Source organism: Thalia democratica, chromosome 7 (assembly GCF_965202585.1).
Source record: "Thalia democratica chromosome 7, ktThaDemo2.hap1.1, whole genome shotgun sequence".
Classification (NCBI taxonomy): domain Eukaryota; kingdom Metazoa; phylum Chordata; class Thaliacea; order Salpida; family Salpidae; genus Thalia; species Thalia democratica.
Genome location: NC_139171.1, coordinates 36,567,264 through 36,594,584, shown reverse-complemented (window position 1 = coordinate 36,594,584; position 27,321 = coordinate 36,567,264). Strand labels below are relative to the sequence as shown.

The following is a 27,321-nucleotide window of genomic DNA, read 5'->3' as shown; positions in this document are numbered from 1 at the left end:
TTTTTTGTCTTTTTAAAAACAGACATCAGGTATTGTTTTAAAAGTTGAAAAAACATAAAATGTTTCAGTTATAAATATATTTACACAAAGTTTCTCAGTTTTTTGTATAAAATAGTTATAATACAGTTATGTGAAAATATTTTTTTAGTATCAATAAACTCAAACTGTAAATTATTATTATTTCATGCTACATAAAATATATAAAAATTTTCAATCTTTTGAGCTTACGTCAGATTTAGATATTTGATTTTATAACAATCAAAGATAAAGTATACTTAATAGTATTCAAAGTTGGATAAAGCTAAGTATATAAAATATACCTTTAAAATGTTTTTGTTCTGATATTTTTTTTTACTTTTACCTTTATATAAATGTCTTATACGATTTTGTTTAATTTGTTTTTATTATGAGATTTTTTATGTTAAACGATTAAGCTTTTAAATATTGAAATATGGTTTCATTTAGCAAAAAATGTTAAGTATTTATGTAGTGGATAGCTCTTAGACCAGAAAGTCTTTTGTACATAAGGTCTTTCGACCAAAACTTAAAGCGTCGATTTCTATATCGTGTCAATAAACTAACTCAGTGGTCGTCAAGCTAATCAAAATCTGTGTACACCAAAATGCAAAAAATTAAATCGGTGCACCCCAAGATCTAATTTTAATAAGTGCCGCTAGTGGTGTCACTACGTAAACACTTTTACTAATGCATTTCTCCTTTAAAGTAATAAGCCAGTTTATATTTACATGCAAACCTTTTAACAACTAAAACTAAAGTTTATCATTTTATCCTGTTTTTAATGAACCTTTCTATTTGGTTTACTTTGTTTGCACAATGATATTTTATTTATATGGCTTTGTCTTACATACTTATTAATTGAACACATCTCAGCAACCACTACAAAATTCACAGTACAGTACTCTTGAAATATTTTATTTAATATTTTTATGTCGCTTCAACTAGATAAATATCATAATAAAAACTAGATTTTTTTGTAGTCTAAAAATTTTGTGCACGCCTAAATAAGTTTTGTGTACCCTAAAAATTTCGTGCACCATAATATAAATTAGGTGCACACTAGTGCACCAGTGTACACCTTGACAACAACTGAACTAACTAATAAAAGTATTTTGATGTAAGCTTAAAGTTATTAAACAAAAGCTTGTTATATGCAACTATCTATTAAGTTGTTAAAAAGTTAAAAGCTTCATACAAAAGTTAAACAAATTTATATTCAAATTATCACAAATGTAACAGTATTTTTACAACTTCGTTTTAAAGTACTTTTACAACTTTTTTTTAAAGATTAAAAATATCTTTAGAAACTTTCTAATGAATACGCAACCTAACGAAAAACCTCCTAGTTACAACGAGACTACGAACACAAGTCAGCCATATAAAACCGAAATCAGTGCCATCTGGAGTCCTGGCAACAATGAGTCAGCTCAATCAGCGTTGATACCCCACCCAGCGGCAAGTGTTGTCACCCAGCCACAAGTCGTTGTCGTCCAATTGAGACCGGACCAAACTAAGAAACCTTGCGTCGTTCAGTGCCCGAAATGCAACAAGGTGGTGACCAGCAAGGTAGTCATGGTGGCGGGTTGCTACTCTATTTTAATGGGCTGTTTGATCTGCTTTTTAGGGGGAGGCTGCTGTTGCTTGTGCCTCATACCCTGCTGTTGTGACGATTATTTCATGGATGCTGTGCACCGTTGCCCGGAGTGTGAACAATATCTGGGTTTTTGCAATCTGTAAACTGGCATTCTGCACGTTGTTGTAGTTTTCGTGTTAACTTAACAGCATATTTTGTGCACCTTATAAATTTTTGTGTTTTTTTTTTCATAGTTTCAGCTATATATTTTTAATTTAATAAATCACGTCTCTCTAACATACTTATACATAAATGTTATCTTACTAAACAGTATGGGCTTTATAAATAACAAAGTATGTTCTAAAAACACTAAAAACTGTATAGTCTTTTTTTTTAAATTTGTAGAGCAGAGGTAAAAATTTGCTGGCCCATTGTTCTTGAAAAATTTACTCCAGGTCGCTTTGCTTAGAAAAAAGTTATCCGTGGGTCGCAATTATTCAAATTTTTGTAGTAAAATGTATATGAAATTACTTAAAAAATAAAATGTAGTAGAAAAAGCCATAGTTATGTAACAGTAGTTAGCATTTATTAAATTTAGAGCCTAGTTGTAAGTTTTTTTTATATTTTCTCTTTTTTTTTTTAATTATACTTTTAGCTTAAACATGCATTAAGGGCCGGAGATATTGGTTTACGGGTCGCAGTTTAATGACTCCTGGTAAAGAATAACTTAGTATAGCTCAAAGCTTAATGATAAACTTTTGTGGTACATCACAAAATTTAAGTTTTAAAGAGAATAGTAATAGTTAACTGAACTAAGATAAAAACATAACTGTATGTCCATAAATAGACAAAATCTAAGCTTTAAAAAGATATGAAATGATCTAACAAAATGTTTTTTAAGTGATTTAAATTTTCAAATTGTTTTTTTTTTCTAAAACACTATTTACTTCTGGTTAAGCAAGTACTTCTAATTAATAAAAAGTTCTTGATTAAAACAAGTATAAGCCTATTTTTCAAATATACTTTGTACAATAGAGTGGTCACTATTAGAGTAGTCATATAAAACAAATACTAAGAAGTTACTTATAGTATGTCGTTTTTAGTTAAGATGTTGATGGTTACAATGTCAATCAATCCGTTTATTTGCATTGAAAAACAAAACTTGAAGTTTTTTTATGAAAAAAGGAAGTTAAAAAACCAATAAGTTTGCTGTTTATACAAACTAAAATCATTTCAATTTTGCAATTATTGTTCTACAAAAACATAAACTAAGTATTTAACAGCAAAAATATTAAAGGCAATACAGAACGATAAATAACAGTTTGAGCACTTAAAATGTTAAGTTTAAAAAAAACTTTGTTAGCAGTCAAAGTTTAGCTACGTTTGAAAATAAATAGATAAAAAAAAGTATAAAGCTTTGGTGCAACAATTAAAAAGAAAACTTTTTTAACTGTGATTTTCACAAAAAATCTTGTGTGATCACAAACTGATATATAAGTACAAAGTTGGTAGTGACTTATTTAGACAAAAAAAAAACAATTTGAGTCTCCTATAGAATATTTTTTAAACATTAACGTTTTAAAGAATAAGCTATAAAAGTAAAATGTATTTTTTAACTTAAGTAGCAAAATATTTTTAAACAAATATTTTAAAATAAAGCTTAAATTTGGCAGAAAAGAGCACATAGCAATTTTAATCATTTCTTTCTCAAACAAATAGTTTTTAAACATTCAGTTACTACATTTTTTATTTTACTTTGCTTAAGTGTTTTTAATTCCAATCCTTTAGATATACTGATAAGTACAATAAATTTAATAATATCAACATATAAGAATTATTATTTCAACAATAAAAAGCCACAAACTTATCAGTAATATTTTGATACAAAATAAACTTTATATTAAGTTTAAATACAATAATATTTTATTACAAGAGCGATTATTAAAAATTCTTAAAAACTTTTAAAGTTTTTAAAATTTATCTGCAAATTGTAAACAATTTTGGAATAGAATAAACTACCAAAAATGAAAACAGTTGAAACGGAAAGAAATCAGCAATTATCACAAAAACCTTTAACCGAGTAATCAAAAAACTCAATCCAAGGAGTTTTGGGCGGCGTTGCAGTCAGTCCTGAGTGCAAAGACGTGTGGCACCTGTCTCTGTAGGAGATCATGCTCTCCGCTTTGTGCTCCATCAGATCCATGAAAAAGTGGTAACCGTCCAAGTTACCTTTATAACCGACGTCTGCCGCCAGCGTCTGCAAGTATTTCGTCTGGCTGGTCATGACTGTGTGGGCGTCCACGAGGTCAGCGTTGTGCGCGCTCCAACCTTCGATCTCTCGCTCGCAATCTTCCCTCCTGGGCAGGTCCATTTTCCCAGCTATGTTCTCGGCCACCCACTTGGACTGCACCATGAACATGGTGAAAGTGTACGCCTGGTTCTGCATGCCCATGTAGAACAGCTTGCCGTCGCAGTCCTGCTTTTCTTGGTCCATGCCGAACCACTGCAGTCCTCGGTACAGGTTGGGTGGGTAGAACAAGTTGTCGCTTTTGAGCCGGATGCTTACTGGCATGAACGGAAAACTGTACTTGTATCCCGTGCAAAGGACGATGACGTCGAACTCCGCTGAGGAGTCGTCTGTAAAAATGCATCTGTTTCCATTTACTTTTGACAGCAAAGGAAATTTCATGAAACTTTCGGGCCACTTAAATGGCATCAAAGGGTTTCTGGAGGAAAACGCAACACTTTTGGCTTTACTTTTGTAACATTGAAGAGCAATGTCGTTGGCGCTCCAGCTCGATCCAACGACTAAAACTCGTCGGTTTTTGAACTCGTCTGCACTGCGGAAGTCGTGAGCGTGTAAAATTCTCCCAGGAAACGTCTCGAACCCCTCGAAACTAGGAGTGTTGGGTGTGGAGTAATGTCCGGAAGCAACCACGACATAGTCAAAGCTGTTCAAAATGACATCTTTAGTTCTCAAGTTGACCGATTTCACGCCGAATTTTTTGCTGCCCTCGCAGTACTCGACCTCCTTCACGCTGTGGCTCGTCTTGATCGCGTCCTCGGGCACGCCAATCGACTTCCAGTAGCCTCGAAGATACTCGAGGAGAACGGCGCGCGGCGGGAACGACGACAGGGACTTCCCGAAGTGCTCGTCGAAGGTGTACGTCGGCAGTTCGACGCACTCCTTGGGCGTGTTGGTGCACATGTCCCTGTACATGCCGCAGTGCTGCGGTTCGCCGTACCCGTCCACGCCCGTCATCCACGAGTAGTTCCACAGGCCGCCCGGTCGGTCCTGCTTCTCGTAGCACACGAGTTCCACTTCAGGGAATTTTTTCAGCTCGGCCAGCAGGTTCATGCCGCACGGTCCCGCCCCGATCACGCAGACTCTCTTCATTTCGTGTAAACTTTTTGTGCTGCGATAGTTGAGTGAAAGTCGATTTTGAAACTTTTTTTTTTTTTTTTATAACTAAATTTCAAAACAAAAAGATGCGTTCTTAACATTATTTAACTTTCAATTTTTAAATTAAATAACCAATTTAAGTACAACGTACTTTTTTTAGGACACTAAAGTCTTTTAGGTGTTTTCAATTTGTTTTAATGTTTTATAGATAATAACAACTATAATTATCATCAAAACAACAATAATTTTAATAACATATGTAAACTCTTATTTTTTAACCTAAAAATATACAAAAACTTGAGTACAAAATTAAGTTTCAATGTATAGCTACTAATATACTGCTATTAATTTTTAAATGGTAAAAAGTGTAAAAAAATTATTAATTTTATAAAATAAGTTGTTGAATCTAATTTTAAATAAAAGTTTAAAACGTAATATTTAAATACACTTGATTTAAAAATAAATTTTAGGTTAATTTAAATCTGTAATTTAAATACTTGACTTTTTTTGAGGTACTCTTCAACAAGTAAAAATTTATCTAAAAATTTTAAACTATCAAATACAAGTTACAAATTAGATTCAACTAATAATTATTTTTTCAATAATCAAACTATTAATAAATTTGAAAAAGTTAAGGATTCAAAATAAATATTGTCTATTTTAACCTAGTGATTAAAAAATTTTATTTTTGATAATAAACAAGTTCTAACATTCTTGTTGTTATAAATTAGTTAAAATTTTACATACAATCTTTTTTAACAAGAATAACTTTTAAAACGCGTTTTTTAAGTAATAAGATAACTGGTATATATTTTGTAAAAATTATTTACTTTTAAAGTTTACTTACTGTCAAAATTTTACTCTACACTATCAAAAAATAAATTATCAAGCTTTGTTAAATCATAAAGTCATAAACTTGCAGTCACTCAAGTTTTATAAATGAAATAAAAAGCAAACATTAACTTTTTTTTTTTGCCTGAGGGTGAGAAACTAAACGTTTTATCTAAATCTAATAAACTAACTATGTCAAAAAAAACCTTTAAGCTAGCAAGCATTTGATAAATAAGTTATTATATGCTAAGTTTTTTATCAAAAATTTCCAATATAAATGACAACCAACTTTGAAACGTAAGCTAATAATCTTGTTAAGTTTGTTGGAAATTCGTTTTGCTACAATCATAAAAACTTGAAAAAGTATTTAGCTTAATAGCTAGGAGAAATGTAAAAATTTATTCTGCTCTCAAACTGCAAATATTGCAGTAACCGCAAAAGAAAAAAAGAGAATTTTTCAAGTTTTCAATTAAATATCTTTAAATGAACTTTTAAATGAACTTTTACCTGAATGTAACTTTTTTTGTATGTGATTTTGTTAGTGCATAACAAAAGAACAAAGTTAAAAAATATAGCAACTAACTTAATTTTACTAAATACAAAACAAAAAAACATAACAATTGATCATTTATTGTGATATAAGTACAGGAAATAAATTGATACTTATGTTTTTAATGTTATTTTCATAAAGTTGTATTCTACTATAAAATTAGTGATTTAATTAGTTTTTGAATAAAAATAAGCATAAAAGATAAACATAGATAAACATAAAAGAGCTATTCTAAACATATAAAGCAAAATCATTTTTAGTGTTTACTTTTAAAATGTAAATCACTTACAAACGAACTTAACTTTAGTTTAATGTTATTTGTATCATTAGTCTAAAAACTAATCGAGTAGCTATTAGGTACAAAACTTAAAAGATTAAAATTTTTTAAAGTTGTACATAACTTTACATAACAGTAGTTTAAATTGTTGTTGTATCATTAAAGAATTAAATATTAAGACAAAGTTATTACCATTAGTAACAAAAATCCAGTGTTTGTTTGGGCAATGTTAAGTACCTAGGAAAATGTTCATAAAACATATTTCAAAAAACACTTATTAAACAATATAAACTAAAAATTATTTTATGTAGTTAGTTATGACTTTTGCTTTTTAAACACTGACTTTGTTTGAACTGAAAATTATTAGACAAGCGTTCCTCGAAATGTGCACAAAAGCCGAGATCAGAAGTTCCAAAAGTGGGCGATTTTGACGATCGGCAGGCAATAACTAGTAAAAGCAAAAAAAAAATGTTTAATAAACTAGAAAGGGGTTATATTCAATGAAAGGCTTTTTTTTAATTATTTCAAAATTGGCGGTTATGAAAATGAGATTAGGAAACCCTGGCGTTGATTAAAACTAGTAAAAATTTACTTAAGCTTTAAGTCTATTCTAAATTATTTGATCTCTACTTTAAGAACTGTTGTTGCTTATTGAACGACAAAAAAAAAATTGCTTAAAAATAGTATACTTCTTGATATGTTTAAGAATTTTATATTAAAGAAGAGACAAATAAGCATACAAACCAGTATTTCTGTTACTATAAATACATGTTTACAAACAGAGTGTGCACAAAGTTTTTCATTTAATGATATATTTTACACAGTTTTAGAAATGATTGGTCCATTTTTGAGTGTGGTTTACTTAACTTTTCTAAAAGCTTAAACTTTTTTACACGTACAGTTCTTCAAAATAAAGTTTGACAAAAAATTCAAGAAAGCTTATCCTTTTCCTTGGTCAGAATTTCTTACTAAGCTAAATAAGTCAAGTTATTTGTTAAAAGAAAATATTTTTGATTAGTGTTTGTAGTTATGAACTAGGATAACCCAAACATTTTTTTAAACACAACGTTTATTAATAGTTTTTATATGACATGTTAGTTTCGCCCAAAAGTTGTATAATAATTTTAAAATAGCTGTACCTGTGTAAAGAAGCTTTCCAATAGAAATAATTAAAAAAGCTTTAATTTAAGAAGCACTGTTTCTAAATTAGTATCATTAAAAAATTTCCATCGTCACTTAGTGTTAGACTTAAACTTATGAGTATAATAATGCTATTATATATGTAAGCTGTTAAAGATTTTTTAATTAAACGTTTTTATTACTTTTTATCTGTTTTCTTATTTTGTTGGGGCTCGCAAATAGTTTGTTTAACTTTTAGGTTATTAAAAAACTTAGTCTAGTGTTTTTCTAACGATTGTGTTAAAACATTACCAAGTCTAGCTCAGTTGTATATTTTCAGATTTATGAATTAGATATAGTCTTTATAAACTTTGTTTATTTTTAATCCGTCTGTACTAGTAAAAATTTGAACTGCCAGAAAGCTGTTCAGTTCAATGTTAAATGAGCAGATATTGCGTTTTATACAAACAGCTTACATTCTGGATAAAATTAAGGAGTTTCAAATTATTGTGATAAGAGCACAACTTAAGTTAATTTTTGACCAGTTTTATTTAAATTATAAGTCTTTGGTTTGATTTGAAGCTACATACTTTTTTTATGACATACATTGAAATTACTGTCTTCAGATATGTTTAAAAAAGAAAAATTGCTTGCTACTACAGGTATACTACTTGTTTTTATTTTAAATTGGATTAAATCTAAAACTATTGATTTTAGTAATTTCAAAAATTAAAGAGAGTAAAAAATATTAAAAAATTAAACTTACGGTAATAATTAGATAACATTTATAAATTGTACACTTAAATGAAACAAATTTTCAACTTTAAATTATTTCTAGCCTAAATTTGTATATGCAATTTATTTGACTAACACTGGCTGATGAAACACTTGATTGTAGATCAGTTAGTAAATAACTTGATTGTAGATTTTTTATTGAGAATATTTTGCACGCAACAAACTAATTTTAAACCAAGTTAATAAAGAGTGTTAAACAAACTTTGTGAAAACTAACTTCTTACTGATACGTCATAGAAAACGTTTTTAAAACAGTTATGCTTAAGCTTTTGAGAAACTTTCATTATCTGTATTATAACTTAAAGAGTTCTTTGTATTGAACGTAAATATCATTATTGTATTATAGCAAAAATCAAAATTTCTCAAGGATTTGTATATATTCATATCATAAGTTACTGATGCAAAGTAATAACTAAAATTGACTAAGGAAATTTAAGTACGCCTTAGCACTTTATAATTAATACCTATGATTATAACACTGCAAAGACGCTTTTCCTATAAATGGTTGTTCGTAATTGTAAAACAATTGTAGTAACGAATATAAAATGCTATGTAAAATCAAAAGTTTAATAAAGTTGGAAATTTTTAAGCAACAGCAAATAGTAGTTTTTAATTAAAAGTCTAAATTAGGTAGACTTTTATAATGGGAGGCCGGATCAGGAAAAATTTAGTCCTTTGCGGGCCGGAGCATTTCGAATTAATAATCTACCGGATCCAGTTCTGTCGGATAACCCCATTTGAGATCCGAATCAGGCCGGATTCAAATTAAAAACTATTAGCTGGATCCAGCCGGATACTAATTATATGGATCCAGTTGATCATTATTTCCTATTCATTTAATTTAGAAAAAAATTCTCAAGTATGATATTTTATTATAACCCTAATTCAATAATTTAAATAGTAAAATTTACTCGAGACAAACTTTTACTTGTTAATTGTATCATAAACTTTTAATTTTTTTCAGTTTTGAATTTTTCTATGATGGCATTGTTTTACTGAACTTCATCGTCACACAAAACTCATTGTCAGCCGAAACTATGATATTAACTTACTTTTCCGTTGATATCACTGATTGTTCTGTATTCGCAAGTGTTGAAAAATGCGTTAAGTTATTCTTACAGATATTGAGAAAAAATAGTTTAAACTTTAACATTTATGCCTTAATTACAGAGTACATTTCATGAGCAAAAGCACCCTTCCCCATTAATTTGGTATTCAGTTCCTTCATATGCCTAAACAAGTTTACCATGAGTGCAAAATGTGAAAACCAATTCTTGTTGGAAAATTGATTACAACCTTTATACTTTTTTTTGAATTTGCCAAATTTGCGGCTTTAGGTCCCAAACGCATTTTAAAAATTTTCCTAAACTTTTTTTTAAATGTAAAGTTGAGCAGTTTGTCTGAAAATGGTTGTCAATTACTTGTTGGGAAATAATAAAAAAGATAACTTTTTTAGTATTGATATAAACAACTCGTTCATTATTTATTCGGGAAAAAATGTCATTTTTGACTCGTCCATTGTTTATGAATGCCGTTGACATGGTAGATTGACAAAGGTAGATATGTAAAATATCAGATAAAAAAAAAAATATATTTTGTTTAGGGTAATTTTAGTAAAGAATAATTCAACTAACTTTAAAAAAACAGAATATTAGGACAAAGTGGTGCTTTTATAACTATAAATAAATTATAAAATAAATTTAAAACTCTTTGAAGTCTAACTCTTACGTTTTGTTTTGTAAAATTTTTATACTACGTTTTATACCAATTTTGTAATTTTGACCTTGGCGGGCCGGTCACTTCACTCGTGGACCGGATCCGGCCCGTATGTTGCCCAACCTTAGTCTAAATGTTATTTTAACCACAAAAATTAATTTTTTAACATAAAAAAAGATAGTTTTTAGCTGAAAACTATCTTGCGGACACCTGTGAGGGGTTGATACAGCAATTCATCGTAACTATGTCTGCCTGATGAGTCCTTTAAGCTTAAAATCAGGTCGCATAAGTTTGCGTCGGTTATTTTTGATGGTCTCGCGGTTAGTTTTAGTGCATATCAATAACTACAAAAAACCTAAGATTTTAAAAAAACTACAAAATTTAGTTTTATTTGGAACCTTTTCTAGTGTCGTTTAAGTAAAAGTTAAACGTAGAGTAATAGAAACATGAAATTACAACAGGGTTTCCCAAAGTTTGTCATTTTAGAAATTTAGGTGTCCATAAGCTGTAAAGGGGCCAAGATGGGCTGTGACTAGTAAGTGCGCCATGAGGCCATAATTTGAAACTTACACTAGATATACTGTAGTTGATAATAAACTGCAATAAAAAAGATCTTACGCGTATGTATTTAAGGGTAGTTTTGAAACTTACACTAAATATTGATAATAAATAACAAGAAATGGTCTTAGACATATATATTTAAGGCTAGTTTTGTAACTTACACTAGATATTATGGAGTTCATGAAGAACAGCAAATAGTTCTTAGGTGTATTTAAGGGTCGTTTTAGAATTAACACTAGACCAGGGCTTCCCAAAGTGGGCAATTTTAGAAAGTTAGGAGGGCCATAAGCTGCAATGGGGGGGGGGGGGGGGGGGTGAGGCATAAGGCTGACATTTGAAACTTACACTAGATTTTTTAGAGTTCGTGATGAAGAGCAAAAAAAAAACTTTTAGGTTAGTTTTTAAAGAAATATTGTTGAAGGGGGCCTCAGAAATATAAGTTTAAGAAACCCCGTTTTAAACTACTAATCTCAACATTATTGAACTCAAAAAAAAATAATTGGATATTAATATACAACCGTTTATAACTTTTTCAAGCAGTATGTGAGGTTTTACTTGATTAAAGTCAAGCATTTGACGGGATTAATAGAAAGGTTTTGCTAAACAAGTTAGAATGTAATGACATAAAATGGTTAATGGAATTGTTAATTAAGTCTTATTCGTCATAAAACCTAGTAAAATAATAAAGTAAAAATAACAAAAATTTAATACTGAAAAATTGTTTAAATAAAAGTTGAAGTTTTAAAGTTTAATCGTTATGTATAAGTAAGAACTTTAATAGAAATCTCGTTACATTTCCTCTATTTTTTCAAATATAGAAATTATTGGCAAACTTTATAATTATTGATTTAGGTTTTTTTACTTATTATAGATGAAACTACTTCTTTTAAAATTTTCAAACATAAACAACAGCTTTATTTAGTTAGTTGATAGTCAAAACTAGTTTCACTAGTTAAACATCAATGAAGGTGTAATTTACCTCCTGTAAAAAATACTAATTTATGTGTCATATTGTTTAAACAAAATAGCTATCATTCATCACAACCTATACACAGTATTATATAACACTTATACGTCTTTTAAATAGGTTTACAATAAAATTGATGAGCTCATAAAAAAATTTCAACTTTTCCACACACAATAAATTAAGATTCCGAAACTTGTTTGTTTTTTCATTAGAACTTTTTTAGTTAAAGTTTCATAGTTATAGAAGTAACTCTTTGCCCTGAAAGTATCAACTATTTTTTCAACAAAATACCATTTCAATTAACATTAGTGCAGCTTAAGTTTTTAATTAATAAACAAACAAGGAATCAAGTTTGCCTCAGAGTTACTTAGAATTTATTCTTAATAATTCAGGGTTAGATTTGGGTAGTATAATTCATAACATGTTTGAAACGCAATCAAAGATTTTTCAAATTTTATTAGTTTACTATTAGTAAAATATCTACTTATGTGTATTAATTAACCGTAACCTTAAGTTGAAGCATACAACAAAATTTGATTAGTTTGTAGTGTATGTTACAAAGTTATGTAACACTAACGAAACAAAATTTGTACTGTGTTTTAAAGTTTTGAAAAAAACGAAAAAAAATTTTTGATTATCTTCTTATCTACATTCTCTTTAATATACTAAAAATGAAACTGTTAAAGTTTTATTTACATAGCACATCTGTTTTTATTTGTTATAAATTTTAGGCATTGATTTTGTCAAAAATATTTTAAGAAAATAAAGAAAAGTAAAATTCTTGTTATACAAATACATCAACAAACTACTTTTCGTATTTATTTAAAACCGTCATAAAAGAAACTGCAAATAAATTTTTTTTTTAAATGTTTAAAAAAAAAGAACATAATTTAATTTGTAAATAAAGAATTAAGAAAATAACTCAGAAGTAAATATTTCCTACGGTGAGAACTTAATCCATTTAATTTGTACTAAACATTAAAGTTTATACTAAATCTGACGCAAAATTTCACTTTCATCCCTAAAAACTCTCCAATCAGCTACTCCACTTTTTCATTTGAACCCATTTCGCCTTCCGTTGTTGCTTTTTGAGGGTCGACTTTAGGCGTGTTGACGGGCGGCCGCTGAAACGCGTTCTGCTGTTTGTTTTGCTCGGGTTGCATCTGCCGCATCTTGTCAATGAACTTGTTGTAGACGAACCCGCACAAGTGCTGCATGTTGTTGATGACCAGTTCCTTTCCTCTTCCCCTGTTCACATCCGGGCTTTCCGAGTAAGTTTCGTTGGGGAGAAGGTGCAACTTTTCCGGATTTTTGTTCAAGAGGTCGAACGACTGAGAAAGCTCGTAGCAGTTGCTGAACAAATTCTTCTTTGCCACAATGTACAAACCGAGTCGGGCTCTGGATAGGGCGACCACTAATCTTCTCACGTCTCTGTAGGAAAAAGATAATTATAATTACATTACTTAAATTAAATTTACTGTTGGCTTAAAAAGCGGATTTATTCATTAAGTATTTGGTTACACGCTACGTAATACTTTTTTTCTAATAGAAAAAAACTCCTTTAAATTTTTAAACAAAATCAATAGCAATGGTTAAAATTAAAAATATTGCACAAATTTATTTACACTTGACATTCTATATATATTAGGGTGCTTATTTTTAAAGCGACTTTTGATTTTTCTGCTGGAAAAAATTCCATGTTTAGGAAATATCATAAAACCACCCGGTGCAAAATTTTAAATAATTTGAAGAAACTTTCACCTTGGCTCCAACCGATTTTCTAAAGACTACCCCAATTCATTATGTATGGGATCAAAAACATGCGACATTGGATTTTTAAGCTGAAATTTGTTTTACATGTGGCTAATTATCGCACAAACACATTGTGAACAATTTAAAATGATTCAAAGAAAGATTTATGGGAGTATTTCTTGTTTTTTTAAGAAAAAAACTGGAAGTTCAAGAGAACTTACAAAAAGTGATAAAAATTACATAAAATCAAGAAATTCCACAATAAACTTTCTTTGAATCATTTTAAATTGTTTACAATGTGTTTGTGTGATAATTAGCCACATGTAAAACAAATTTCAGTTTAAAACGCTAAGGCCGCATTTTTTTGATCTCATACATTTGGCAGCAGGGTGGTTTTTAGAAACTTGGTTGAAGCCAAGGTGAAAGTTTCTTCAAGTCATCTAAAATTTTGCACAAGGTGTTTTTTATCATAACTCCAAAACATAAAAAATTTCCAACCGGAAAATCAAAAGTAGTTGTAAAAATAAACACCCTAATATCTATGCAAACAACTATGGGAAATAGAAATATATAGATAAAAGTAAAATAAGTTGTCATTTAAAAGTTTACAATATAAATTTTTAACTAATAGGGTTGCCAAATGTTTTTGGCAAATTTTCTCAGATTTTTGAAAATAAACATTTTTGGGTCTATTTTTAATTAATGTTAAGTTTAAGGTAAGAAACTGTTAAATAGTATAAAAATATTGAAAAGATACTCTAAAGCTACTTTAAACGTGTTTTTTTAATAAAAAAATATTTGATGATGACATTAGATTTTATCTATATGATAGATGTTTTAAGTCAAATCGAAATTTTAATACTTAACATATTAAAATTTTATGAAGATCACAAAACTATTAACAACTAGGCCTTTTAATCTACATTTATAACAAATTTATTTAAGAAATCGAACCTTGGTCTTTATACAACATGTTAAAAAAATTAAAACACACTATTAAAATTATATCATTAATTATAAAATTTAAAGGCATAAATTTTAAAATTTTATCAAATATCTTGTATCAATGAGTCCCTATCAATAAAGTCACAAGGAATTAAAATCGTATGCCTAAAAATTAAACTTTAGAAAAAAAAAATTAAATTAAACCACTGGCTATAATAAGTAAAATAAGTTTTGTTGAAATTTTTATGTAGCACACTTACCTCAAATGACCCACTGTCTTTGTCCTCACCAGCGAAAGTATGATGTAGTCATTCTGTTGACCTTGATACTTGTCCACCGTTGTTACTTTATGCGGTAGGCCGAGAAGGGGATGCTTTTCACATTTCATCTTCAACACGTCTCGGATAAGTTGCTTTTGACCATTGTAAGTTGTCAAAATAGTTATCTTGTCTTTAGGGTAGCCAATAAGCCTCATGTATTGAAAAACTGCAACACAATATTCCGCCTCATTAATATTTTGATAAAAATAAGGAGTGGGTTCTGATTCCTAAAATAATATAAGACAATTAGATTAAAAAACAACTTTTTGTAAAAACACATGTAATTTAATTTTAATCCAAGCTATCTAACTGATAATTCTTTCAAAATAAAAAAATTAACAAAGATAAAAAATGACAGATTAAAGGTAAATATTAACAATAAAGTATCTAAAAATTTATAATACAATAAAAAGCAAAAAAAAAAAAATATATAAATATAATTACAATTTAACAACTCACTTCACAATCTGCAACATTTAGCAGTTGATAATTGAACTTAAACCCTGGATTTGGTGTCTTATACTCTTTCTTTGATTCAACATGAGACAATTCATTTAGTACTGGATACCTCCACCTAAATAGATCACATAAATCTTTTCTGCAACGACCTTGAGCATCTAATTGAACGGTAGGTACACCCAATCTGACAAACCTTGTGAACAACGACTGCTCCATGTTTGAAAACTTTTGAAAAGCCAGGTTCTGTACAACTGGCGGTAATTGGTGATGGTCTCCAATCATTATCCATCTCTTCAGTCTGTTGTATCCATCAGAAGGATTTTGTAAAAGTAAAGGAATAAAGGTTTCAATCTCAAGTATTTGTGCTGACTCTTCCATTAAAATGTTGTCATACTTGAAATCCAGTTGAACAAGGTCCTGCCTCCTTAGAGCAGCATGAGTACAGGTCATAGCTATTATTTTGGCACTTTTAATAAGTAAATATTTTGAGCGGTCAAGACCAGATTGCATTAATTCAAAAGCTCTAAACTCTTCTAATTTGGTAAAAATTGTACGAATATAACAAAAGCAACCTTCAGCTATTTTCCAGTTTTCTTCAAAGCTTGTTTTAGTAAACAAGGGTTGTGCAGATTTAAAGAAGTTGTTAAATGGAAACAGAATTTTTAAATCATCAACTGATTTGCTGTTATTCATTTGGTGCTCATACTTTTCCCATCTTGACAAGACTTGATACAAAAAGAAATGACATGCAGTTTCACAAGTATAAGATACTTCACCTGGTATTCCAAGACTGCTTTGCAAAAGCCCAACTTCAGTAAGAAGTTTTTTTCGCTCTCTTAAGATGAAATTTACTCTTCCATACCTGGAAAAGTCTTTTTGTGTTTCTAGTTCTTCTTCGCCATGACCAAGGCGCAACAAATGCCTTTCATCAATGTCTAGCTCCATTATTTTTTCAAACAATTGATTTAGTGCTTGATTAGAATGTGTCACAATCAAAGTTCTTTGTTCAGGAAAGTTGTGGTACAAATTTGAAATTATTTGTACAGCAACATCAGTTTTTCCTGTCCCAGGTGGACCTACTACCATGGTTAAACCTGGTTGCAATCCAGACCTGATAGCTTCTATCTGAGTAGGGGTAAACCTTATACTGTTTCTTTTTACTGAACTGCTTAAATAAGGACCTCTGTTAGGGACTTCATGTGAAGTTACTGAAATTTTAGTGTCATCTCTTGAAAAATTTAGCTTGAAAGGGGGTTCCATAACTTGGTTTTCATCTTCAAGTTTGATTGTGTAATTTGGAAAGCTTGAACGTAAATGATCATAGGAAATAAATGTATCATTCCAATCAAGATTGTTTATCTCTCTATGCAATGTTTTGTAATTAGCTGAAGATGGGTTTCCAAATCCTAGAAGTATTTTATGTAACCATTCAGGCACAACACATTTAGTGTTCATTAAATCTCTAATTGTTTTGAGGACGGCTTTAAAGTTGTTTTCTTTTGGTTTTCTTCTTATGACCAGGTGAAAACTTTCATAAGGATCTGTATTACCTTGTTTGTGAATACTTTCCATATCATTTTGATATTGATTAGTGTCCAAATATACACGGTAAGTTATATAATTACTTTTTATTACTGGTTTTTCTTCTGGACCCTCTTCAATGACACGACCATCATCATCAAGCATACCTTCGACTTCACAACCTCTCACCAAAAGTTTGTATCTATCTTGAAAAGGCTCTTTTTTACCCTTTTCCACTGCCTTTGATTTTAAAATAGTTACTAAAAAACAAACATCATGCTTTCTTAAGTTTTCCCATTCTTGTCTGACATTGAACTTAAGACTGTTTGTTACAATTTTCAGATCAGCACGCACTTGAGCAGGAGCAAATTCACCAATATTAGGTTTTGTAACTTCAACAATGGAAAATGATTGCAATGGAAGACCCATACGCGACCAACCAAAAAACCCAGCTGTGTTGTCAGGTTTAACCCATGGTTTCATACTGTTTACCACTTTTTCTATATCATGTCTTATTTCAAAAGCTGATTCCAAGTGAAAAAGTTTAAAGTTTCTCAAAAGGTAGTCATGTAGAGTTAAAAACTGTAGGTTTAGTTTTGGCAATGCTAAACATTCATCTTTAATAAAGTTCTCAGTTTTGGTAAGATTATCACTCCATAATAAACCTTCAGTTGGGTATAAAGGTAAATTATTTATTTCATCTAGTTGAGATTTTCTCTGTACATAATAGGAAACTATCATTTCAATAATTACTTTTTTGCTATCTGTTTCTAGCACACGTAAGTTCAGTAAACCAGACAATGCTTTGAGTTCTTCAATATCAATAGAAAACAAACATTTTGTCAAACTTTCCTTGGTATTAATCTTTGCTATTGAAGACAGAGAAAGGGGCTTAAGTTTCTCAAAATTTTTATAAATGCATTTTTGAAACTGCTTCATGCGAGTGTAATGACGCTTGAGCATTTCATTTTTACTTAAAGGTGAGCCACTTATGTCATCAATTTCAAACGCACAGTACACTTCTAATGTATTTACTAATTGTGTAAAAACATCATCATCATTAAACAAATTTGAGTTTTTGCACCTCACAACAACACTAGAGTCTAAAAGATAAGTGTTGAAAAATCTTCTGCAAAACAGTGAAGAATCCAAATCAATCATCCAGTCAACAAACCGCTGACAATAGTCTAACAAATCTCTATCAAATTCTTCTTTTACAATAAGAACTAAAAATTTATTGACTAATTTTGGAATGGCTGTATTATAAATTGATTCTGTCAGTTTCTCCTTCTTTTTGAGTTTTTTGTATCTTTTTTTTAGTTCAACATTTTCCGCCTGACTTAATAATTCTTTTAGCCTTCCTTCAGATATATTTATTAAAAAGTCTACATTTAAAGTTTTTTTAACTTCAAAATGAACAGCTGTCACTTCTAAACTTCTGTAACAGTATCCAAAAAATTTCAAAAGAATAGTTTGTTGGTTTACAGGCAAACTTTCATCCAACATCAGCTCTAAGACTTTTTTAAACAATGTTGGAAAATGCTTTGGTTTATTCTTTATAGCTTCCCAAGCAGGAACAGCTTGATGCATTTTTATGTTGATCATACAGGCTATTGAAATAGTTGCTTTTGTAGTACAATTTTCATCGCTAATACCAGGCCATAAATAATTTTCCAAGTATCTGCTAAATTCTAGAATTAACAAAGTTTTTTGATCAAATTTGTTTTTTTTAAGCTCTGAGTCGAATATTTTGTCAACTACATTTATATCAAAATTAAATGATTCATTGTCAGGAGGCTCAGACCAATGTGTTTGAGCCATTTTGCTTAAGCTGTTAGAGCTCATCTGATTAGTTGTTGGTGCTCCAAGGGTTCTAGTAGACATTTTTATTTTTATTAAGTGCTTCCTGTTTATAAAAAAAAATATTAAAGTTTCATATTTTATAGGTTTTTAAATTACTAATTTTCAAAACAGCTATCCTTTTTTTCTATAAAACCAAAAGTTTAAAACAAACTAGCATTTCATTAAAGTCTAAATACCATCATGTTACTTCAAACTAAAACAAGCACTTCTATCATTGTAAATCTTTTAGATTCTAAATAATATATTTAATCATATTTTAAGCATGGCTGGTGCAAGGTTGAGAAAGTTACTATATAATGGAAATCAACACTATCATAACAAATTTAGATAGAATTTATTTGCTGTCAGTTTGTCATAACTGAAACGATTATTAAAAATCAATCTTCTCCATCATTTCTATAGCAGTTAATCTCAGTAATTAAGAAAATACTCCTTGCATTATAACATAAATTATTATTTTCTTTTAAATATGTATTTTATGAACAGCTTTTGGGTTTGTTCTAGTTTTTCAAAAAAGTTCAAATTAGCATAAAATTTTCAAAATTATTCAAGCTAGACTTGACTTATCCTCAGTAGCCTGAGTGTGTGGAAACCCTTTGTACTATCAGAGTTGCCTAAGGTTTTTAGAACTTCTTCTAGATTTTTTAAAGAACAAGTTTTTTGAACCATTTTAGTAAAAAAAAGGTATGAAACTGCCTAAATAGTATTACAACATTATAAGGATACTGTAAAGCTACAATTACTTTAAAAAATAATAGAAAAAATTTTAACAAAAATTGTAGATTTTTTGTATCTAATTGAATTTTAATTACTTACATATAAAAAATAGTTTAAAATTTTAAGTTTTTTCTCGCACTTTAGTTATGATTGTTAGAAAGTCAGGTTTTTCCAGGGTTTTTTATCTTACTTGTCAAATTCAAGGTTTTTCTAGGACTCTAGGTTTTTTGGTAACCCTGTAAAAAACAACACATTGAAAGTGTAATTGAAAACAAATTTCAGTTTTTACACATTATATCCCAGACACAAATGTTTAAAATTTAATACAAAGATAAAAATTTTAATAGATAATCAAACAGACGATACAAAAATGTTTAGCCATTCTAACACAATTCTACAAAAATCTTTGGATAAAATTTATCATTGGCTAAAAGAAAGAAAACTAGTTTTAAATCCTAGTAAATGTCAGGTTCTAAACATTCAAAAAAATACATCTAGTATCACTTCTGAATTTAGAATAAACAACATAAGGTTACCTTCAACTAAAGTGTTTAAAGATCTGGGAATTTTAATTGCTGAAAACCTAAAATGGAACCACCATATCAATTACGTTTATCAAATTGCATCAATTATTTCTTTTCAGGTTTTAAAGAGTTTTAAATCTACAGATATAAACATTCTAAAAAAAATTTATCTCGTTTACATTCGTCCTAAGTTAGAATACAACACCCCAATTTGGTCTCCATACCTGAAGAAAGATATTAACCATCTTGAATCCATTCAAAGAAAATATACAAGAATAGTCTTCAACCGTTGCAACATCTCATACACATCTTATTTTGATAGACTCTCAAAACTTGGTATTAAGTCTTTAGAGTATAGAAGGATTGAGTTTGACTTAATTACTTTTTTCAAACTGATTAATAGTGAAACTACAATTAATGTACAGTCTATTTTTGAACCTCATAAATGTACTTATTTACTGAGAGGTAACAGCAGAAAATTTACATGCAGACGTAATTTCAATAATAATGTTTGGCATAATTCCTTTTTTTATCGTTCAGTTGAATTATGGAACAAGCTTCCAAACGAATTAGTTTCTTGTAAAAAAGTTGAGCATTTTCGGTTAAGGTTAAAAAAGTTTGATTTAAATAAATATTTTGTTAGCAAAATTCATAAGTGATTTTTTTGTTGTTATTTCTTCATTAACCACTGGTTGTATTTGTCTAATTTGGTTTAACCAATAGCTTTATTTTATTAGCGGCGCCTTTCCTCTGTGTATAACAAAACCTGTTCCTAAATACATAGTTTATTGGCCTGTTTAAGTGCTAGGGGCCTTGGGTTCTTAAGTTTTGTTTATAGTCAGTGTTCTCAACATTTATCAGCTACTACGAAAGTCCAACAAACGCTGAGTTATCTGAGTATTAAAGATTTGAAAGTAAATATGAAGCAGGCTCTCCTAACAAAAATGAAAAACGTTGTTCATATAAAAGCGGTTCTAGTTATACGAATAAAAGTGAAACAAGTTGTATGGATAAAAGTTAAGCCGGTTACTCAAATGAAGGCCGAAACAGATGTTCAAATAATGTGAAGCCAGTCGTTCGAATGAAAGTGAAACCAGTTTTGGAGTGAAACCATTTGTTCGGCTGGAGTTGAAGTAGGATATTGTTGTTCTCTTGTCTTTTCGGAAGCACCGGAATTATAAATTTTGTGTTATAATTTTTGTGTTTTTATGTTAATTTTTAAACTTTAATTAGTTAAACTCAGTTTTTTTTTCATTTTCAATGTACAATTTTGGTTTATTTTTGTTTTTTTGTTGTATGTCTTTCTGTATAAGTGGCCTAGGTTTTGATGCCTGGGTCCTTCGTATGACAATAAACTTACAATAATAATAATAATTTAGTCTTTTTTAACTAACAACACTGTCCAAATTTACAATAAGTAAACTTTACAATATCACCTCATAACTAACATAATATGTAAGAATTATCATTAGTTGTACTTTAGTTTAGAATTTTTACCATGGTAGTGTAAAAACAACAAAAATTTTATAAAACTTTAAATTAAACATTACTTTACTTCAAAAAAAATCTAACACTAAATACAAAAAATTCAAGGTTGCCTTTGTTTAAAAACCATTCTGAAAGACCAAAAACTGTTCTGACTGACTATCCTTAGTATTTTAAGGTCATAGGACTAAAACACTTTTTTTTACAAAAACTAACTTTGGTTTTTATATGAAAGCTTCAAATACAAACTACAAGCCAGTTTTTATAGAATTCAAAAATATCATTTAATTTTTGAGATATTTTATTTTTTGTAAAAAGTTTCTACAAACATATATAAGGTCAATTTTATTGGAAATTTTAAAATTTACTAAAAATCTATCTCATTTTCTAGCCAATTTCTTCTAATTATCAGGAAATCTTCCTTATATTGAAAGAAAAGACGCTACTTATGAATTTTAATAATTTAAAAAAATTAAAATTTTATCGCAATAAATTAAAAAAAAAAAGTTTCTTTTTTACAAAAAAAAAATTCAAAAGTAATGTTTTTTGTTATTGTATAAAGATTAGACTGTAAAAGTTTTAAGAAGATTGTTTGAAAAATGTAGGATATAGATTTTAAATAAAATAGTCTTTTTTTGCTGTTTTAGTTTTCCCTTTCCATAGGGAACCTATTATGCGGCCCGACTTTGACTGGTCATATCTCAAAAAATAACTTGAATTTTTTAAAACGATAAAAAGCATCTTAAATCTTAGAAAAAACTCTAAAAAATAAGATCAACTTGTAAAAAACATGGCTTACCTGAATTGTTGTAATTTGGACTTTAATGTAAGTGTAACTCAACTTTTTGTTCATAATATATGCTTAACTTAAAAAAGAATAAAAAAGTTGTTTAATTTAATAACTTTTAGTATATAAAATTAAAAATTAGTTACTAGTTGACCACCAAAATAGTATCTAATAGAGATATAAATAAAGTCAATTTTTGAAACGATTCCAAGAATTTTGTATAAATTTTTCATACAATTTTTTTATAATAATGATCTTGAAAAACTTTCTTTGAGAAATATCTAATATTGTGTAATATATATGAAAAATCTACTTTCAAAACTTTTGTTGAAATTTGTTTAAAAAAGCCCAAACTAACTTAATAATAAAAGGTATTAATGATGAATGTTACTGTATTTATTTTGATTAATTTTTTTTATTTTGTGGAACAGTATAAATAATACAAGTAATATTACTGTATCAATATAAATATTATTATTTCATGATGGCCCAACAGGGTTAGTCATCAATACCAATCAGAAGATGGCAGTTTCAATCCAAGTTGTGTAAGACTTCTTTTTTTTGACTTTAGTTTTTAAAAGAAAGTTTTAGAGTTATAAGTTGATATAAATTTGTTTATGGAAATTACATTGTCCTCCTTTAGTAAGGGAAATGCAGTTTGTGCTGTTTTATTAGATCTGAGCTAAGGTAGTAGTAGTTTTTGGTAGTAGTGGATAGAAAGATTTTACTGTGTGGATAGAAAGTTTTTGTTAGAAAAACTAGAATATATTGGAAAAAATACCATTTTAAAGAGATACACATTGAAAATTTATAGTTTTTTACTATTAATGCCATTTTGACTTTTCATCAGTCATTGTCAATAAAAAAACTGTAAAAAATAACTAAAAATTACTATTAAATAACTAAATATACAAGGAAAATTCAGTGATAGATATGTATTATAAACAGTTATATTTATAACATAAAAAACAACTAAGTTTTGTATTGTTTACTCAGTTTCAATGTTTAACACATATTATCAGAACAAAATAAAGTACCTAGCAAAATTTTTAAAGAATCACACAAAAAACAAATTATGACATTTCAAACAAAATTGAATAATTTTAGTTAGCTTATCTTAAAAACAACTTATATACAAGTTAACTTATTTTTTGCTTTGTTTGTTCTTGTTTTTGGTTTTATTTTATTTTTATTTTCTGTTATCAACTAATGGTTTTTGTCCTTTTAAAATACATGTTTTGATTGTGGAGGCAGGGTTGCTGCCTTTCTTTTATTTTATTTAATGATAAATCTTTTTTATTTTTTTTGATTTTGTAGTTTTTCAAGCAACATAAATGGCATGTTTTGTTGTTTTTTGGTTTTATTTATTTCTGCAAAGTATTTCCCATTTTAAATTATGTCTTTCTTTGCGCCTTTTAACTCCCATATACAATTTGATAATTCAGTATTGTGTTTTTTTAATTTGTTAGTAAAGCTTGCTTTATGGTTGCTATATCTGTTTTAAAATGCTGTACTAGTGGAACCCACATAAAGTTTTGTTATATTGTCTGTTTTTATAGTAGCTTGTAGATTATACTTTTTGATAGGCAGCTATTGTTTTGATAGGCAGCTATTGTTTAAAGGGCATTTTCTTTCTTGCAGTTGAAGGTTTTTTCTTGTTGTTTTGAGTTTAGGTCATTTAATGTTTTGGTTCTGCAAACAGTTATAAACAGTTCTAAAAACAGTTTTATATTATATTTTTAAATAACAGTAAATTGTAATAAATTGAAAAATGCATAAATTATTAAAATCATATTTAAGGGAAAGAAAACAATTTGTTAAATTCGGAGGGTATGAATCAAACTGTATGGGTATAGAAGTAGGAGTGCCACAGGGTTTAGTATTGAGACCACTATTTTTTTGGTATATATTGATGATCTACAAAACAACACCAGCAGTCTATAAGTACTTAATTTTTCAGACAATACATGGTTATATACTGCATTTAAAAAATATTATTATAAAACAGACACTGCATACCTTAATTCAGAACTAGATAATGTATCAAAATGGTTAAAGAATAATAGGCTTAAATTAAATACTGATAAAACAAGATGCATATCATTTCATTCAATTAAAACAGATTATTGAAAAAACATTATCTTAGATATTAGATATAAAATTTATTTTTAAAGAAGGTAAACAGCTATAAGTATTTGGATATTTTAATAGATAATAATCTAAGATGGACTAAACATATAGAGAGCTTATAAAACTAAATTACTAAAATAAATACAAAACAAGATATTATTTAAATGAAAATTATTTGTGTTATATCTTCAATTCACTTTTAATGAGCTACATTAGGTATGGTGTGCTATGCTAAAGTAGGGCCAACAAAAGGTAAATTAATAGGATTAAAAGACTTATAAAAAGGGCAATAAGATGCATCCATTTTAAAAACTGGAAAGAAAATATTAGCAAAAAGACCACAAAGAAAATATTAGATTTTGAAAACATGTTCAAATATGACTTTGGAATTTTTATGCACAAACTCAAAAAAGATACATTACTAGTCAATTTTAAGCCTTACTTAACTAACATTAATAAAATACATAATCAATAATCATTTAAGATGATTCACTCAAAAGTCAAGCTTAATCTATATGTAAATTTAGTTGAACTTATATCTTTTTTATTGGTGTTTGTACTTTCTTTTTTTGGGCTGATTAATGTTGGTCTCACAAGAGCAGAAGCCTGGACTTTTGTATGCCAAGAGACAAGCTCAAGTTTTACTAAACAAGGGGTTGATTATACCAATTTGATCATCAGACCACAATCTTTGGTAGACTGAGACTGGTTTTGTCCTTATTAGGACTCATCAGTCAGTCACAACTAAAAAACTTGCAGTATTCAATCTACAAACTGTTTATAATCCTTTCACATGAAGTTACCATTTGCAAATGTGGTATGATCAACCCTTTTGTTAAACCTTGTTGACAGTGTGATTAAACAAGAAGGTGTATTTTTTTATTATTTATTTTACTAGATCTTAAGTGTTATATATGTTTCAGAAAACAGAGACCCTGGATTTAGGTGTACAAACTTCATGTTTTATAGTTAATTTGATTAACATTTTTTTTTTAATTGGTTTCATGTTTACTTATAGTTATTGAACTCACTTATAATACTTTTATTATTATCTGTTTTTTCAGAGTAGTATTGGTATGTATTATTTGGCATAGGGGGGTAAACAACTACTTTTTTTCAAAATTTGATCTTGTTTCATATAGTTTTTACTAGGCTACAAGATGCTTTTTACAGATTTAAGAAATTCAAAATAATTTTTGAGATAAAGCTGGTCAAAGTCAGAGGCAACAATAGGTTCCTTATGGGAGGGGCAAACTAAAACAGCAAAAATAGACTATTTCACTAAGAATCTATCTTCTCCTACGTTTTTTGAGATAACTAGCTCAAACTTTTAGAAAATGTTCCTTGTATATTCAGAAAATTCTGTCGGAGAGAATTTTAAAAAAAATTTTAAATTAAAATCATATATAAAAAATTAACAAAAAAACAAAAATAAATACTTAATAATTCCAAATTTTAAACCAACTTCAACCACATTTACTAGAAACTTGGATAATTACCTAAGATGATGTCACTCCAATATCAATTTGAAAATAAATTTTATTTGATGTCTTTTTAAACCATATTTTAGGCTAAAAATTTATATTTCGTAAATACATAACTAATATTAAACTTAGTTATCATAAACTAATAAAACTTAAATATTCAATAGCTTTTGTTTGACAATTTAAAGTGATTATATCGATACAATTATTTACATTGATTCCTTTATTGTAAAATAAAATTGATCTAAATATTTTAGTTTATCACAAATAAATTTAATTTTTACTATGTATTTATATAACTTTGTTTAAAACAAAGTATTTTTTAGATTAAACATATTAGGCTTAATATATTGACTTATAGCCTATAGTTATGGTAAAAAAAGACATCAAAGAAAATATATTTTCAGTTTTGTATTGGTGCAACATCATCCTAGGTAATTACCAAAATTTGTAGACATAATTTAAAAATATCTGCTCATAGAGTATTATGATTATACTAAATACTTAATGTATATAGACAATAACATTTCTCCTCTCTTGTTTAACTTTGAGTTATTTGATGCATTTTTTGTGGTTGCTCTTGAAGAAAGAGAAAACAAATGAGAATGTAAATGATCAAAACAATTGAAATCTAGGGAAGGAGGCAGTGTGGAGCCCATGATAGACTATGGCTTCCATAGTCAATATTGGCAGTAATTTGTTAAATAACGGTGCTTAACATTTATAAACTTAAGTATTTTTTAATCAATTTATATTTAATTACTTTTTTAAGTTTTTATTGTTTTTTTTATTGTTGTTTTTAAGTTAGCTTTAAGAATTAGTTACAAGCAAATGGTAAGCAGCTCAATGACCAAAAGGTCTTTCTTTACACCAATCTATCAAATCTACTTAGTTGTGAGCATTCACATTTTTCTTTTTTTATTTATTATTTAAACATATATTTTTTCATATCTAAACTTTTTTGGTTAGTTTAAATTTTAAAGGGGGAGGTAGGATTACAGGTGATGAGAAATTGCTGGCTTGACCTTCAAAAAAATGTTTATTGTTGTAGAGGAGTCAGTCTAATGTTTTTCAAATATATATATATGTATACATGCTGCTGATTTTAACAAACATTTCATTTTTCAAACTCTTGGCACAATATTTTAAACGCTAATACATTCAACATTTTGAACTTTGCTTGATGTTGTTATAATTAAGGCTAACAATGTAACTTAAAATAGTGCACATGTAAAAACTTTACTTGATAAAAAGACATATTAAAGCTATTAATGATATATACTAACAGAAGAACTTTTTTATACTTTTGATCAATTTTTGTTAATTATTTCTCTTTAAACATTTATAGCATGTTTAAGCATAGTTATATAGTTTTTTTTGTTCCTCAAACTAAAATTTCATACTAAATTCATACTAAATACATTGCTATAAAACTTGACTACATATGATTTTTTTTCTGATAAAAAAATTTTTGCTTTTTTCAGAGGACCAAATCAAAAAAAAATATTTATACGAAGTTATAGT

The 27,321-nt window shown here is 28.4% G+C and overlaps 1 protein-coding gene and 1 pseudogene across 3 annotated transcripts; both read right to left on the bottom strand.

Annotated features, from left to right (window-relative positions):
- Nucleotides 1-3,041: 3,041 nt before the first annotated feature.
- On the bottom strand, nt 3,042-6,180 carry LOC145840285 (trimethylamine monooxygenase pseudogene; annotated as a pseudogene). Of its 2 annotated transcripts, none has more exons than XR_014370106.1 (2): nt 6,115-6,180; nt 3,042-5,007 (listed from the first exon to the last, which is right to left on the bottom strand). The product of XR_014370106.1 is annotated as a trimethylamine monooxygenase pseudogene, transcript variant X1 (transcript). The 2 variants fall into 2 exon arrangements; XR_014370107.1 differs by lacking the exon at nt 6,115-6,180 and adding an exon at nt 5,146-5,190.
- A 6,066-nt stretch (nt 6,181-12,246) lies between these two features.
- On the bottom strand, nt 12,247-18,708 carry LOC145841043 (RNA helicase aquarius-like). The gene is made up of 3 exons (XM_082948400.1): nt 15,287-18,708; nt 14,768-15,054; nt 12,247-13,241 (listed from the first exon to the last, which is right to left on the bottom strand). Exons 1-3 carry the CDS (start codon nt 18,689-18,691, stop codon nt 12,851-12,853), a joined length of 4,083 nt encoding a protein of 1,360 aa, XP_082804526.1. The 5' UTR covers nt 18,692-18,708; the 3' UTR covers nt 12,247-12,850.
- Between the last annotated feature and the right edge of the window lie 8,613 nt (nt 18,709-27,321).